Source organism: Myxocyprinus asiaticus, chromosome 34, assembly GCF_019703515.2.
Source record: "Myxocyprinus asiaticus isolate MX2 ecotype Aquarium Trade chromosome 34, UBuf_Myxa_2, whole genome shotgun sequence".
NCBI classification, from domain to species: Eukaryota; Metazoa; Chordata; class Actinopteri; order Cypriniformes; family Catostomidae; genus Myxocyprinus; species Myxocyprinus asiaticus.
In genome coordinates, this window is record NC_059377.1 from 31,597,920 (window position 1) to 31,615,170 (window position 17,251).

General features: G+C 34.4%; 2 protein-coding genes across 6 annotated transcripts; both read right to left on the bottom strand.

The window, feature by feature from the left end:
- Window positions 1-648: 648 nt before the first annotated feature.
- On the bottom strand, window positions 649-10,442 carry LOC127424899 (sorting nexin-10A-like). 4 transcript variants are annotated; one of them, XM_051670437.1, is made up of 8 exons: window positions 10,304-10,442; window positions 9,996-10,196; window positions 6,063-6,102; window positions 5,008-5,094; window positions 4,403-4,503; window positions 4,094-4,192; window positions 2,846-3,061; window positions 649-2,588 (listed from the first exon to the last, which is right to left on the bottom strand). In XM_051670437.1, exons 2-8 carry the CDS (start codon window positions 10,145-10,147, stop codon window positions 2,417-2,419), a joined length of 867 nt encoding a protein of 288 aa, XP_051526397.1. In that variant the 5' UTR covers window positions 10,148-10,196; window positions 10,304-10,442; the 3' UTR covers window positions 649-2,416. The 4 variants fall into 4 exon arrangements, with proteins under 4 accessions (XP_051526397.1, XP_051526398.1, XP_051526396.1 ...); XM_051670438.1 differs by having other exon boundaries at window positions 9,996-10,193; window positions 10,304-10,367; XM_051670436.1 differs by having other exon boundaries at window positions 9,996-10,340.
- Window positions 10,443-13,172: 2,730 nt separating this feature from the next.
- Window positions 13,173-15,410, bottom strand: LOC127424901 (chromobox protein homolog 3-like). 2 transcript variants are annotated; one of them, XM_051670441.1, is made up of 5 exons: window positions 15,197-15,410; window positions 14,359-14,498; window positions 14,036-14,204; window positions 13,801-13,895; window positions 13,173-13,508 (listed from the first exon to the last, which is right to left on the bottom strand). In XM_051670441.1, exons 2-5 carry the CDS (start codon window positions 14,490-14,492, stop codon window positions 13,382-13,384), a joined length of 525 nt encoding a protein of 174 aa, XP_051526401.1. In that variant the 5' UTR covers window positions 14,493-14,498; window positions 15,197-15,410; the 3' UTR covers window positions 13,173-13,381. The 2 variants fall into 2 exon arrangements, with proteins under 2 accessions (XP_051526401.1, XP_051526400.1); XM_051670440.1 differs by lacking the exon at window positions 15,197-15,410 and adding an exon at window positions 14,771-15,154.
- Between the last annotated feature and the right edge of the window lie 1,841 nt (window positions 15,411-17,251).

Genomic DNA, 17,251 nt, shown 5'->3' on the forward strand with positions numbered 1-17,251 from the left:
CTTTGATTTTCACTTGATGTCAAGCAAAGAGGCACTGAGTTTGAAGGTAGGCCTTAAAATACATCCACAGGTACACCTCCAGTTCAGTACACCTCCTGTCAGAAGCTAATTGGCTAAAGGACTGACATCATTTTCTGGAATTTTCCAAGCTGCTTAAAGGCACAGTTAACTTAGTGTATGTAAACTTCTGACCCACTGGAATTGTTAGATAGTCAAATAAAGTGAAACAATCTATCTGTAAACAATTGCTGGAAATATTATACATCATGCACAAAGTAGATGTCATAAATTACTTGCCAAAACTATAGTTTGCTAATATGAAATCTGTGGAGTGGTTCAAAAATTAGTTTTAATGATTTCAACCTAAGTGGATATAAACTTCTGACTTCAACTGTGTGTGTGTGTGTGTGTGTGTGTATATATATATATATATATATATATATATATATATATATATATATATATATTTTATTTTTTTTTTTTTTTTTTTTTTTTGGTTTTTTTGTTTATTTGTCCAATTGCTGAGGTATTGAGTAACTTACAATTCTTACAAGTCACTTTACACTTGCAGGTCAAATTTGTTCAGGTTTTAAAAATGGCCAAAAGAAACACATTTCTAATGATATTCATCACTTTATTGTTCTTTTGAGAGATGAAGGCTATTCCATGCACTGTTTTGAAAGAAGACAGCAAACTGGAATCAACCAGGAAAGAGAGAGAACTGGGCAGCCTACAGGCACATCAACAAGAGGGTAAATGCATCAGAGTCTCTAGTTTGAGAAATAGACTCCTCACATGTCTTCCTGCAACTTTAATGACCAGTACATGCCAAACACTTGCATTTCTGCAAATATGAGGATTCTTGGATGAACAGAAAGTTTGAAGAATACAGCATTTATTTCAATAGAAATAACCATTTGTAACATAAATGTCTTTACTGTGATTCTTCATAAATGTAATCCACCTTTGGTGAACAGTAGCATCAAAAACATTTTCAAAAACAAAAATGTTACATTATGTTAAAGTGATCTACAACTTTTGACCAGTACCTAGTATAGATATAAAGTTTGTACATTTCCAATCTGTGATATAACATAATACATGTATACTCTAACAACATGATGGGTTACGGGTTTAGTGATCACCACAGTGATGGTTATTGGCAGTGGCACAGATTGCTGAGGTTTTGTGACTCTGCTGATATTGATGACAACTCTGAAAGTGTTTATCGGCTGCTAGACACTGATGAACATACCCCAATCAGACCACCAAGTTCACCAAAACATTTCTGTCACAAACTTCATCCCTCATTCATTGAGAACTTAATCTCTCTCTTAAACAACAGTTAGATACTGAAGAATTGCTGTGTTGTATGTGGAGACGCAGAGAAAGAAAGAAAAAGACACTCCTTTATCACATTGCCAGGTAAAGTATCCTTAACCTTTAAAACAACAACTGGCAGTAAGTTGAACATGGTTGTTTCCAGAATTTTCTCATCACCCTGATGTCCTTCATCTGAAAGTAATTAAAATTATGAAACTTATGGGCATATTTTTGCTCTAACAAATAGAATGCTTTGCACATTACCGTATATTTCTATTATGGTTTCTATCATTTGTGAACAATGAAAAACTTCATTTGTGCATCAGCAGAAACGGTATTCTCTTTTTCTATATTTGTAAATACTGTGTATGATTTTATTTGTCAAGTGATACAGTACTCACTTCTATGCAACTGTTCAATTCTTTCAGTGCTTAAGGATGTGCAGTTTGCATGCTTTATTTTCTTCAGATGTTCAGCAGATTGTATTCACAACTAAAAAAATTTTTTTTATTCATTTAAGGCTATATATATATAATCACAATAAAAGCATATTTGTTAAATAAAATCTTTTCCTCATACATTTACAGACTTCAGTGCCCATGCTAATATGAAAATAGAAAATATGATTTTAAGAAACATTCAAGGATATGTTATCAATTTACTGATATTCTTTTAAAATCTGTTAAACAATAGCACACCTGTACAGAGGGCCAAAAGCTGTATTTAAAAGGCTTCTTTGACAGGCACATATTAAACTGAGTCTACACCTGAATTACAGTGTCAGTGAAGAAACACTGAAATTCAGAATAACTGCTGTAAACCACCCCTCACATCTAACCCCACTTTTCTGCATATGTTTGTTGTCCTTCAAGGTCAATGCTTTAGACATGGAAGATTTAATGTGTTGAGCACAAAAATTTAAATAATAGAGATATAGAACATGTAATAAAGCAAAATCAAGACCTCTTTTCCTCTCGTTATCATCCATCCAAATATAACTTTGGAAACTGTAAGCAGCAGTCGGGGCTCTCTTTGCCAGAGAGTATACATGTATGAACATATGTGCACATTTGAATGGATATATCTTTTCAGTTTATATGACAGAGTGCACATGCTGCTTGTTGCTAGATGAAGACAGGCTGCTAAAGAGTTCTGTCTCAGGGATTGTGGCTTGGAATTCATGGGCAAGGCTCTCACTGTGGAAGGAATCCTCTTTAACAGATGAGGCAGGTCCAACACTATGGCCCAGTCCAGAGGATGTTGTACTGTAAAGAAACGTATACAAATATTTTGGTATATTAAATCCAATTTCTGCATATTGTTAATTGGAACAGACATACTGCAATTAATTTTTAATAATTAAAAGAAGGGCTCTTCTACAACTGCTATGTATTTATAGTTTGAAAGGATCACCATGGCATGCTTAACATGCCTAAACCATCTGAACTCAAAGCATCTCCAAATCCATTTAATTTAAGCTATTTACGTCATCTGAAAAAAGTTGGGGTACTTAAATACACACCTGTCACAGTCTGAGTCCCAGCCAGTTTTGCGGTCTTCTTCTCGAAGCTGCTCCTCCAAAGGGAAACGTGCATCACAGACACATCGCTGTATTGCCTGCCCAACAGTGTAGTGCGTTTGTCCCCGTGCACATGCATCCATTTTTTCAATGCTCAGCTGTGACTGCAAGAACAGGTGCAGCCGACTGTCTGACAACAGTAATGGTGTCTGTAGAACTCTTAAAAACACAAAACACAATCAATTAACGAAACTAACATGCATCAAGTAAAATCATTTTTAGTAATTAGTGATGAGGCTATACTCAAAGTGGAAAAGTTCTCCATTAAAACCCCCAGTGGTCAATAATCTAGAGCCATTTTGTTTGTTTTTAATGCCATGCCAGCTTCTATGGTTGACTTCATGGCAAAATTCAGGTTAAAATATAATTCTAAATTTTGTATTTAAATTCTATTTGAATTTCTATACTTGTATATTTTTCATGTATTATATTTTTGTGAAAACAAGCACTTCTTTTGTTAAGATATAAAGATATACCGGGCAGTGGTAGCTCAGCGGTTAAGGCTCTGGGTTACTGATCAGAAGGTCGGGGGTTCAAGCCCCATCACCGCCAAGATGCCACTGTTGGGCCCTTGAGCAAGGCCCTTGAACCTATCTGCTCCAGGGGCGCCGTATCATGGCTGACCCTGCACTCTGACCCCAGCCTAGCTGGGATATGTGAAAAAGAAGAATTTCACTGTATATGTGCAAATGTATAATGTGTGATAAATAAAGAAAATTATTAATTATTAAATTATTAATTAAAATTATTATTATTATTAATGTTTGTTGCGAGTTTTACACTTAAAATCTTAAATCAGTCTCCATGTGGAGCAAGAGGGATGTGACTCAGAGCAGCCACAAGGTGGCAAAACTACTGCATTTGCTTCATGTCTAATCTTTTTTTTTACATTTTTTTATTCTATTTTTATTTATTTTATTGAAAAAAATATCAAAAAAATACAAATATAATACAACATTTCAAATGCTAGGGGGAGCTTCATGTCTAATCTGAGATGAGTGTGACAGTCAAAATGAACACCCAAATGAACTGATGAATTATTAAACGATCCATCACCCATATTAAAACACAGAAAAACATGATGTCGTATGTATTACGATTACAAAGTGGAAAAATGTATATTTTAATCAGGATAATCAGAAACTGAAACAACCAGAGGAAGAGAGTCACAAAGTGACTGAAGAAACTTACGCCTCAAGAAAGTGTTGTAGCCCCTGCATCCGCTGAGTGACCTGGAAATCGTTATTGAGATTGAAGAAAGGATTCCAAGGAGGGAGTTTAGGCAGCTCTCTACAGATGAAACAAACATGATATTACAATGACAAGGGGAGATGATGCTTAGATCCATAATGCTCAAGTTACACATGCAATGACATGAAATTAAATAAACACCCATATAAAGTCATATGATTGTTTTTTTTTTATTATTATTACTGAAAATATATTGTAATATTGTATTGCTGTTTTGGCTTAGAATGTGATATCCTTAAATTTACTTACATGAGCAGAGCGTTGTTTTGTAGTTTCTGACGCAACCAAACAAACTCACTATACCTCCTCCTAACACAAGAAGTTTTCTTTCCGAAACACATGCTATTGGTCTACAAACAAGAAGTATACAATAAACTTAACACTCTCTTGATCTGATGTTCTGCCAAACAGTGCATACTCTTTGTAGAAGCTTTAATTGCTACAGATTGTTATTCATAATTTTCATAATAAATATGGACCATGGGAAGAGGATCAAACCCTAAAAAACACTTGACAACTGATACAACAACAGCAATTATTGTCTTGGAGACTCATTAAAAGCACAGTTTCCTTCTAGCATTGCAGTAACTGTTAAATTCTAAAACAAGTCCATTTGGATTGAATGCGATAATTTAAGAAAGGTTTTTACTAATGATTCGCACAAAAATATGCTCTGCTTGAGTTTTATCAATAAGGCCTGTTGCATGCAGACAGACAGCTCTCACTGGTTAGCATGTGATCATGGAAAAATATCTACAGGCAGAAAGCCAAACATCCATCCAAAATAAAGTTGTCTGAGCAGCAACATTTATTATTAACAAAGGTGCACGTAAACATACAAATATTGCACTCACATGAAGACAGATCTCATAGTCAACGTACATGTGCCAGAAATCCTCCTTGTGCTGCTGAGGATCCCTTACCCATACACTAATAAACTCCTGCAACAACAAAGGAAATGTCAGTGAAAATGTTTCAGGGAAGTGACTCATAAAAAAAAAAATAAAACAGTATTGTACTTTTTCTTTCATGACTAACACTGATTCGGACTCTGCCCTTTAATGTGACTCTAACTGGAGATCTGGATGGTGTTTATCACTGGTTTGTGGTATGGAAGGAATTTCTAAAATCAACAGACAATGTGGAAATACAGTCAACACACCAATCGTCCCCAATTGAGGTCAAACATAACACTTCCTTAAAAACACACAAGGCAACAGATCCAAACCATTTCAGTTTCACCTGATTTGACTTTAAGGAATATAAAGAGAGATACAAAAAATTTTCAGATTAATATAATAACCCATCAATGATTATTTATGATCATTAATAAAAAATAAATTTAAATCATTCTTTTAAATGCAGGCAATCATTTATACTAATGTAAGGTTTATTTCATTAAACCTTTTGAGAAGTCAGTGACTCACTGGAGGACTATAATTTCTATTGAGCTCATGGGGAAATTCTGTATTGCAGCTACTTTCAAAAGGTAGACAAACACATGTACCAGCATGAATGTCCACTGTTGCTGGGGGATTTGTGTGTTACCCAGTTTCCTCTTTAAAAATTCCAGACAAAGTCATGATGCAATGGCAGTTTCAAAGTGAATGTAAAACCTTATCACAAAAGAGGTTTTTCTGTAACAACATTGAAGAGTTCATTTATTTGGCCCTTCCTTGGCCTTGCGGAACTTTTGGACCCATTTAGAACCATTTTAAAAACGGGTCAAAATGACCCGCAATTTAGGGGAATGTTGTATGTTAAAAAAAAATTGCCTCCAGGCGATCACACTTAGACAAAAATGCATTTATGATCAGGAAAATATGTTTTGGAGTATCTGTAATATGTACTGTGTTAAAAAGCATCAACCCATGGACATACAGACATAAAAAATGAACAAGACACTGACCTTATTCACATAGCTTGTGTTTTCCATCACAGAGACTTGACTGAAAAAGAGAAAGACTATTGTCAGTGCTGTTTCATTTTCCCTTTCCCTTGGACTAAGAGGAATAGAGGAAAACAAGTCTTTAAATACAACACATTTTTAAGTGTTACAACTGTAAAATACCATTTTTAGCACCTCTGACTTTTAACAAGACAATAAAACACACAACTGTGATTAATCTATAACTAATAGACTACCAAACACTTCACTGCAGAAATCAGTGCTTAAATGGCAATGGGGACTTTTCATAATATTGAGCAAGGAAGGTCCACTGTGGCATGGGCAATGTTGGGATATTAACAAGGCAAGTCAGCCTTACACTAAAGCATACACACAAATGTACTTAAAGAGATTCAAAAGAGTATTATTTAAAGCAGACCACATTTCTCATGCATTCTAAAATAAATGTCCCATCAGTCAAAAAAACTTTCATTGATACTCAACTAATTAACTTTGAAAACAACTTAATTATTCTGACTGGGAATCGAAAGATAATTTGGCCAGCAGAGAAATTAAAGTGACCCTGTGCACAATAAACTGGAACGCCAAGATTAAATTGTTCAGAGGCTTTCATTCTGACCCATTTTTATATTTTATCATATTTGAGATGTATTATTGAAATGCCACTGTTAAATTGACAAAATGTAAACATACTTCACAGTAAAATAATTTTCAGAACCAAATATTGCAAAAAAAGGGTCCAAACAATCAAATGTATATATATAAACTGGATATATATATATATATATATATATATATATATATTTTTTTTTTTTTTTTTTTTTTTTTTTAAACAAATCACATGCCAAGAAAAAATATTACATTGTGAAAACAAATAATGCATCAGTAATTTTTATGTTAGAAAATCTCCCTGAACTGCAACAATATCCATTGAGACGCTTGGGCAGCATCTGCTCTTCGTCCGTATCAACAATACAAACGTTTTTCAAACACAACGGGGTTTAAGTTCATTATAGCCCATTCATCTTAACGTTTAGGATACATTAATTGGTTGTTCTCACCTTCTCTATCGTTTTTTGTCTCGGTTTAGTGTAATGATGCCGAGCGCTTCTGCCAACACAGGTGCCGCTGGAACTAATGTGATTGTAAGTGGCAAGTTTGCGCTCACGGATATCTGAAGTTCGCGTACCAGAGGGGAAATGGACTTTTTTTCAGACTCGCGCATGCGCAGCTCTCTCAACCGTGAGCGCTTACCATTAACCAACCACCCATTCAGAACCAAAAGATTCTCAGTATCTCGTTTTACCCGTGTATTTTCCATTATTAGTGCCTTTTATTTACGTGTAATACCAGCAGAGGCTGCAGCTTTATTATTTAAACAAATAGCACGTGACTTTGGAAAATCTATCCGAGATTTTCTGCCTTATCCAGCTGTTATATTCAGAGGTAGTTGCCAATCAGCAAAGTTGAGTGTGACGCATCTGTGAGTAGGTGGCTCGCACAAACCCAACACTTACAGTGCAGTATAATATTTTACAGTATACATTAATATATACTGTAAGTATGATATAAGTATTCTATTAATATATAAGTATTATATACTTGTATTTGTAGTACTCTAAAGATGTAAGTATTGAAAATTAATTGCAAAATTAAGCAAAATTAGCTGCAAAAATAAAGGGCATCTTGTGAGCACTTGCTTCTGTTTCGCACATGATAATAAAAGACAGAGCAGCACAAGCTGGTCCTGAATAAATTATTTAATCAATTACAATAATGACACTTGTGCATGTGCACAAATGTATTTTTTACTCTGTGCTTGTGCATTGTGGGATTTGAATTTATCCATGTGTCTCGAGTGTTTTGACTACGTTCACCAAAAAATTTTCAGATCCATTTAATGATTCATTCAGTGACCATTTCTGGTGATGCCAGAAGGTGGTGACAAATGAGTGTCTTGTATGAAATGAGTTAGTCACTGAATCAACAAATCAAAAGAAAATTTTAATCCTTTAAAATTTGTATGTCTATAGACATACTTTAGAATAGGTTTTAAGCATTATAAGAACAAAGCAAACCTATCATTTCCTTACAGTTTGTGAGCTGCCGAGCATGACTTTAATCAAAAGACAACAATAATAGTCTAATAATATTTATAATGAGTTTCAATAATGTCCAAATGTTTACATGTATAAAATCGTGTCTACATATCTGTTGACTTCAGTTAAATACATGAGGTCTAAGAACACAGCAGATTTTTTTCTTATAGTTTGTCGACTGCACACCAACATAGAGGTAAAAAAACAGGAGCTGATATTAAAAATAGCTTTACATATGTAGCCAAGTAAAGAAATTTCATGTAATTTAACTCTAGTCATAAACTGGACATGGCCCCTTAAAGAGTTCCAGCACTCTCTCGTGTTACACAAATGTGTGCTGTTTAGAGACTTGAAAACATACGTTGTGCAAGAGAGCTCCTGGTTTTGTTTCTTTGGTTGATAATTATTTGGGTAAAAATAATATTTTACACAAAATGCCTATAAATTACATTAAATATGTGTTCACAAGAGTCATATGTTAAAATTGAGTGTTTGTTATGGATCATTTCTGAAAGATGCATATGGATTGCATGTGTGTAGTTTGACCACATTGTGCACATGCAAGGACTGGGACTATCTTATTTAATTATTTATAGCCCAGTTTTTTCCATTTTAGTGAATAAGTGTAATACATGTTATATGTGAAAATATGTGTAATGAGAATTGTATTATTTAAAATACTATACGTGTCCTTAAAGCCTGGTTAGAAATACATAAAATGCTTTGAGTGATTTAAGCATGTGTTAAATGTATAAAATACTGTGTTTAAGCATGTTAAATGCATAAGATGCTTTGAGTGGTTTGAGCAAGTACTTAAGTGCATAGGGTGCTGTGAATGATATAAGCATGTATGCATGTATTAAGGTGATGTATGCTGAAGCTTATGGGTAGGCTAATGCACTGTTTGTATTTTCTTTTGACATTAGCCTCTACCATATTTCATTTGTTGTATTTCTTTGTACCATATTTCATTTCTGTATCTCATTTTTGGATTTCATTTTTTTGTAATTCATTTCCTTTTATATATATATATATATATGACCACCGTTTTTTTTTTTTTTTTTTTTTTTTTAAGCAGCCATCAGAATAAAACCCCAAAAGATATTTTTGTATCCGTGGTGATTATTTACAACAAATGCTGAAGTGGTTCAAGGCAGATGACAAGTGACATGACAGCCACCACAAGATGGTCAGTGACAGGCATGCCACAACTCACGACTATCTCAACATCTATCTATCCTTTTCTGTGGACTGTTGAGAGAGCAGCTATTGACTTCCACAAGACCCATAATTTCTGTCTGGCATCTGTGACAGAGATATTTAACTCCTTTCCATTTTCAGCATACTACAGATAGACGTGCCAACAAATATTCAATTTCTTGGAAGTGTCCAAAAATGGCTAGAATGCTAGCCATTTTGTTAGACCATTCTTCAAAGACATCAAATGTAAGTAACAATTTAATGTAGAGTTTAGATATTTACAAGCACACAAATATTTGTCTCATATTTGCGTGCATTCTATATTTTCAGTATGCAAGCGATCCTTATCTATTTACCAAAAGCCAGAGGATACAATCTTGGGAACTATTATACAAAATTATGTTTGTAGATTAAGTATATTGTTTATGAGACATTGATTTAGTATTCTATAATAGTTTATTTTGTTACTGTAAAAAATGAATATTACTATAAACAATAGCATGCCATAAACAGTATGTAGTGCAGGAATGTTGTGTTTAAAGAAAATAATTTTTAGCTCTGTTTATTTTGGATATTTATATATTTATACATTTATTATAAATATATAATGTAGATTCAGCATGTTTAGCTTTACCTTCCATTGTGTTGATCCTTGTCTTGGTCCTCCATAAAGTGTTGATTTGCTTGGATGGTTATCAGGGGTTGACTGCTTGCAAAGTTCCTCTCCTTTGGTAAGAGTTGAGTGCTCTCCTGCTCTACAGTATTCTCTGTTTCACTACTTGACATAGTGTATCATGAAACTTTCAGCTATTCTTCAGCTACTCATTTGATCCTGCTGGTTATGAAAACATAAATAAGCAGAAGTAAATAAAAAAATTATACCTACATTTATAATTGGATTTATTTTAAGTTCTATTCTATTTTTAGCCCCAATTTCTTTACCCTTTTTCTTGAAAATCCACAGTGAGATTCAAATTCACACAGAAGACCCAGTTTACATCACACAGTTTACTGGATTATATATGCTGATAGAGGAAGGAATACATGGGCAGCTCCACTGGGTGGAGTGTGTGAGTCAAATATACTTACAATAGTTGTGTAACTTGAGCAAGGGGTTGTTGTAATTCAAGGAGATGAGTGTGATTTTGTTGAATGTTTTATTATTGTTATTATTATTATTATTTTATCTATAATCTGTTTCCGCAATTTTTAAACCAATTGTAAGCATTTTAGACACCATGAGTGTTCAAAAATATTTGTCAAAGACCTGATGTTTGTTGATTGTGTAATTTTAACTCTGGTCTCTGGACCGCCGGAATATATCTGACCAGATTCCTTTTTACTGATAATTTACTCAAAAGGTCCAGTAGGGTGGGAATCTGGACTTTAACTTATCAATACTGTACAAAAAATCTCAATACAGTCCACCACATCAATAAGTCATGTCACACAAGAAAAGATTACCTAATCCAGATATCAGTAAAGTACATGTTACATGTGGCATATGATATATTGAGGACTAGGCATTTGGAACAAAAATATTTTGGGTGGACATTGGGGGCAGTCTGGCTAGCTGTTATGTAGCATGAGGTTTATCCCTTATGTTTGTGTGTAAGCAGTAAGCACATAAACACATTCATCAGCCAACCAGTGCAGATTTTCATTAAGACTGTAATGAAAATTCTTAGTCATGGTTCATCATTAAAGGGATAGTTCACCCAAAAATGAAAATTCTCTCATCATTTACTCACCCTCATACCATCCCAGATGTGAAAGTGAAACTAAACAGGCAACACATGTGACTCTCAGATGTTTGTTTGTCAGAATCTTTGTTTGTGTTCTGCTGAAGAAAGTCATACACATCTGTGATGGCATTTATTTTTGGGTGAACTATCACTTTAAGCTAACTTGCTTATATCAGGATGGCATTACAAAAGTAGGTGATTGAAAGCACAAAAACAAACTAACAAAACAAACTCAGAGTCCATCTCTATACTGCTAATCTTTGTCATGAGACCAATTACCAGCTAAGCAAATGGTTGTAAATGTCTTTTCTATGTCATAATCCTTTGTGAGCGGGCAGTGAGGTTACAGACCCCAAAAGAGCCCTTTCCCCTTCTCTTGTTTGTTCAAAATGTAATCAATGAATCTTTATCTAGAGTCAAATACACTGTACATAACTGTTTTCCCCATTTAGATAGACATAGTTAACAAAACCCAGATGACAGAAAGTTTTTCAGTAAATTTGCCTGATGTGCACATATTTTGTTAGTATTTACATACATATGAGACAGCCCGAGGAAGCCATTTTGCTCCCATTGGCACATGAAATGTTACTGTTTCATAATTATGTAAAAAGAGGCATATGTGTGCATTCAACCTCAGATAGTATACAGAACATGTACTCAATGAGCTCTGACTCTGATGGGGAAGGAAGCAGAGGTCAGAGACTGTAATTATTGGCCACGTTGGTTTAGTACTCAAACCAGCAGCTAAACTCTCTTCACTCCCTCTGTGTGAGTGTTAGATATACAGAATATACTGTGAAGGATGTCTGGCACAGGAATTTCTGAGTTGTATATTTGAGGAAGAGAAGGAAAAGATACTTTTTTTGGGGGGGGGGTTCTAACACACAAACACAAAAGGAGCCTGGTGAATGATTCTGACTTTGAGAAATAATGACTATTATTATGAATTATGCAATTGAAGCTTTACAAGCTTTTGTTGTCATAATTACACAATGTGGGTGATTCTCTGTTCTAGTTCCTAAATTTCCAAATGTCTTGAGATGAAATCAGCACAAATGTCACTGAGAAGCAGACTTTTGAAAAACAATAGTTCTGTTGGAGTCTATCCAACTGCAGCAGGAAACAAAACATAAATAAAATTTTCAACAGTTTTTCCATAAATACACCAAACAGAAAATCCAATGGAGACCAGAGATTACCAAAACACAATCACTTTGGAGGCAAATGAATTGTGCAATAAGATTGGAATTATATGGCCCATCTCATTTTTAATCTATTATGGAACTGGTTTTAAAACCACAGGGGCACACAAAACAGGACTAATTTGAATTTTTGGTCAGAATTACTAAAATTATTTGAATCCTGAAGACATGTGATTGGGTTGCATGATCTGGTTATTTTGTATCCATGACATAAGTAGGTCAAAAAAGCAAAAAACAGTATGTTTTGTGAACTGTTTCTTATGACCTCATTGAGCAATGTTAGGTTTTCCCATGTAACTGACAGAGTTCAGAGACATGTTTTAGATCAGTAGCATTTTTACATAAAGTGAATTGTGTTTTTACCCAGTAAATTAGATCAAGTGTTTCTTAACACAACTAAAAGCCAAGTCATGGCATTTAACCAGCTTTTTGGTGTGGTCAAACACAGCATGCCTCAAGATGCTAAAAATATGAAACCATAATACCATCTGACAAAACAATAGTTTTATACTGGAAATACTGGTTGCTTTGGATCATGTTTAGGACACAGCATGCAAACAGATTAAAAGCAGGCATATAAACTTTTATTGAAAAAAGAAGACATATTTACACAAACATTTACAGCAACAGACACTAATCCAATATTCACGTAAACGATGACAATTAAAAAAAAAAAAAAACACTACGATAATGAGGGTACTGTTCACCAAAAGAAACTATGAACAAATGAGTAGAAAGGATGTTTTGGATCTCTCTAGATGACTACAACATGGAGGAAAAACAACAACCCAGTGCATTAATAGCAAACAGCACTGCTGACACTTGATCAAAAAGAGTTTAAGCATCCTACATTGTTACTTAAAAAAAAAAAAAAAAAAAAAAAAAAACCACACACCCACTGTCCCACTTATACATCCTTTCATCGGTTTTCTACAGTCATGCACATAGCTTCCAGCCCAACCGCAACAGTAAAATAATATCCCCCATCGTCAGGTTACCCTTACTTCAGCTAACAAGAGTGTACGCCTTACAGGTGGAAGACAGTAAAGCATAAATCAAGATGCGGGGTGCTACTGCTGCTCATCCTCAGGACAAGAATGCCAAGTAAGTCTTTCCTCATAGAAGGCAATGACTATCTGTGGGCAGCGAGTGTTGGCCTCACGCGCAGGCACCAGGTCTGCCTCATCAGAGTCCTTCCTATAGAACAGAAGACATCTCTTTATAAAAAAATAAAATAAATAAAAAAATAAAAAAACTGTAACACCCCGTAATGAGAGCAGGAAAAGTCCAGTGTAGCCCCTTAAAGTAATTACATCTGGTGTATTTGAATGAGGCTTTGCATGTGGAGCAGTGGTACCAACAACTCCTAGCTAGAGTGACTGAAGTGTGTATACATACTGCCCCCTTCAGGCTTTTTAAATTATTAGAAGTGAGAGCATGTTGAGATTGTTCTTTTTTTCCCTCCAGGAAATTACAAAGGTTTCCTTACCACTTCATGAGAAACATGAGTTCACCGCTGCTATCAGTTGCCCCAATGATACGCTCTGGCTCGAGGTTTCTTGCAAACCCTCTGGGCTTCTCAGACTGGAGACACACAGATCAAGTTTTTGAATTAATGAGCAGGATTGCTAAGATCAATGTTAAAATCTATCACGCCAACTAGATAGGAGCAGGTGCCTTCAATTGGTGACCTAATCAATGGTGGAACACAAAAAAAGCCTTACCATTTCTTTCTTTCTCTTGGCCTTGCTCTCCTCGGTTTCTGGTTCACTAGTGGAGGTTTTTCTTTTATTGGAATCCGTTTGCTCCACCACTCCTTTCTGAGATTCCAGGAAGGCTGAAATGAGTTCAGGGCAGTCCAAATTCTCCTCAGGCTCCCATGTGTTGTCAGCACTTTAAGAAAAATTAAGAAAATATGCTGATATACTTGTTGTATACACCAGACTTCCACTAACTCGAGTAAAACTTATAGTTGGAAAATAATATTTCCCCATTCATTTCACCTGTGGGGAAAATAAAAGTAGAGTTGGGTCCTATCAGTACTCACTCTGTGAAGCCTTTCCACTTGAGGAAAAACTCTACTTTCCCATTGACCACTCGCTGGTCCATCACTTTCTCGACCACAAACTCCTCAACCTCCTGGACGTCCTTCTTTGATTTAGCGGCCTGTTTTTTACCCATGTCGACCTAAAAAATAAATAAAAACAAACACGTTAATAGCCGTTTCACCTTAAAATTCACATAATCCCAACTCCCATTCAAACCAAGTTGAAGTTGAAAAGAAAAATTAGTTTTTTCAATGGCTGGCTAAAACCTGCTAAATAAATGGAGGATTTTTGCATTTGCTCAAAGTAAAGCCATTTCGATCATTGTAAATGATCTGGCTCCCTAACAAAAATTTCACTGATACCTTGTAGTAAAACTAACGTCGAAATACATTAGGTTTGTAGTTTGCTTACCGTGTGTGCTAACATGTTATCAAGCTATCTACACCTATATAAATGAACAGGCCTGAGTAAAAATTAAACAAATTCTTGGGTATTACGCTTTCGGGTATTGTTGTTAATCCTTTCCGTCCGGGTCAATGCCTTACTGTTTAAAAAAATAAATCTTAATTCGCTTTATATTAAAAACGAACACGGTAAATGTTTAAATACCCAAAGTTAGCTTGCTAGCTAACTGAAAAGAGCACATTATTCCACAAAACGATTTAACGTTCTTATAATGCGTCATGCATTGCTCTATATTAAACATATGTTAAATTTAACAACTAGAAAGGATTTGAAAAAACAAATAAAGAAAAAAGCATTTTGCACTGCAGCATTCGAACATCAAACTACAATGGTGGGTTCTGCAACACGAGATGCATGCGCGCGAAAACTCACCTCCACAATGGAAAAGGACGAAAACGTTAGTTACAAGTCTTGTCGATAGCCGACCTGCAAATATCTGCAGCTAAAATATAATTCAATCTAAAAGGGTGCAAACTTTTTTATTATTAATATAAATATATATAACTTTTCTCTCTTCGCTTTTTGTAAATCAATGGAAATGAATCCGACTGTCTCGAGGAAGGCCAAAACGAATCGAACGTGATGACGTCAAGCCACTCCTCTGCGCGTTCATGTATGGCCAATGAGACTTTCACTGGGGGGGAGCAACACTGTTTTCAAAAACATATTTTTATAATGTAAAAATCAGAAATCACTATATTTAGAAGTGCGTTATATTTTAAAAGTCAAAACATACTAGAAAATGACAGGATACTCTAATTCTATTCATTGTTGTAGCCCAATTTTATATCCGCAAAATGAGAATGGCACCAAACAGCATTTGTTTTGCACTACTGACCTCAAGACTTACATTGACTTATATTCAGGGGTGCAAACTCATCAGAGGTGAAAAAGTTGAGAAAGTCATAGCAGGTGTTCCAGGGATATATTTTCGGATAATTTTTTTTTAATGATTTAAAGAACTTTAAACTAAAAATACCAATTTCAAGTGATTTAATAAGTAAAATGTTGAAAATTGTACCAAACAATTGGGCAAATTAGCTTAAAAAGGTGACTATAGCCAAAATATGAATAGTTTGCATCCCTGTAATATTGGATCAGAAATGCAAACACTAAACTCTAAATTTGCACACACACACACACACACAAAAAAATAAAAAAAATAAAATAAATATATATATATATATAACCTCTATTTTAATGGTAACGCCATCCATAAAGGATTTTTTTTTTCCATAGAAACAATATTGTAATATATGTGTGTTATATTAAATTTTTTTGACCAATTTAAGGAATTTGACAACTTCCATCACTTTTCTTTAAATAAGTGTGGTTTGGAAGAGTATGTAGGGACATTGACATTTACTGTTTCTGAAAGGTTACCACATGAAATTTGACTTTAAGCCCCAGAAAAATATTCAAAATGACCTTGAACTCAATGTTCATCATCGAAGAGGTGTATTCAAGTAATAGTTTTGTGTGATTTGCAGGTTTAATGTATTTTTTAATAATTTAATCGATCTGGACAAAAGAGTGAGCTTCACGTCATTGACCCTGTAGTCAGGGGTGTAAAGTAATTGAGTAAAAATATTTAAGTAATATACTTAAGTATTATTTTTTAAGATTTGTACTTTACTCAAGTGCAATTTAAATGGAATACTTGTACTTTTACTTAATTACATTTCCAAATAAAAAATAGTACTTTTTACTCCTTACATTTTTATTTAAACTTGAAAAGTTCTCACTACATTTTTGAAGATAATTTTCTTTCATCTTACTAGACTGAAGCCGCCTTTTCACTATATCCAACAAACGACAGATGACAGACCAGAGTCATTTCAAATGGAGTGTCGCACAACGGCTGTGTGGAGTTCTGACCATCTGCATAGGCAGAATTTCGGATCTGAATTGAGCTTTGGATACGCTGAAATATTTGTGCAGCTAGACCATATGTGAGCAACTGAATGTGATGTATTCATTCAAAACTATATATGCACGAAGTGAGAAACACTGATAGATACTACATACTACAGATTGGACAGTTGCATATATATATATTTAAATCACATCTATGAATTTCTACTCCCTATTTGCTGAATTATTATTATTGTTGTTGTTGTTAGGCAACTATTAATTATAATAATAACTATAAAACCAGCAATGATAATGATAATAATAATAATAATAATAATAATAATAATAAATAATGGAATCTGAGTAAATATAAATTATAAATTTTATTGAATTCATCCATCTGCTCAAAAGCAAGGTTTGGTAGCAAACCTCAGAAAACAATTCACAACACCAACAACATTACTAACTTTCTTCAAATCTTATTTTGAAATGTTTTTTTTTTTTTTTCCTCTATGTCTCAAGGGACTGGGTGCTCTGACATGGCAATCTGTGAGTGCTTTCTCCTGAGCAATG

What these genes read in the sequence shown, in the direction of transcription:
- LOC127424899 (XM_051670437.1), bottom strand. Translation starts at nt 10,147, where the DNA reads ATGTCAAGTAGTGAAACAGAGAATACTGTAGAGCAGGAGAGCACTCAA. An exon ending in AAGGATCAACACAATGGAAG is followed by an intron (nt 6,103 to 9,995) that starts GTAAAGCTAAAC and finishes TCTCTTTTTCAG; the next exon opens with TCAAGTCTCTGTGATGGAAA. An exon ending in ACACAAGCTATGTGAATAAG is followed by an intron (nt 5,095 to 6,062) that starts GTCAGTGTCTTG and finishes TTGTTGTTGCAG; the next exon opens with GAGTTTATTAGTGTATGGGT.
- LOC127424901 (XM_051670440.1), bottom strand. An exon ending in CCAAGAGAAAGAAAGAAATG is followed by an intron (nt 13,896 to 14,035) that starts GTAAGGCTTTTT and finishes GTGTGTCTCCAG; the next exon opens with TCTGAGAAGCCCAGAGGGTT. An exon ending in CTCATGTTTCTCATGAAGTG is followed by an intron (nt 13,509 to 13,800) that starts GTAAGGAAACCT and finishes TCTGTTCTATAG; the next exon opens with GAAGGACTCTGATGAGGCAG.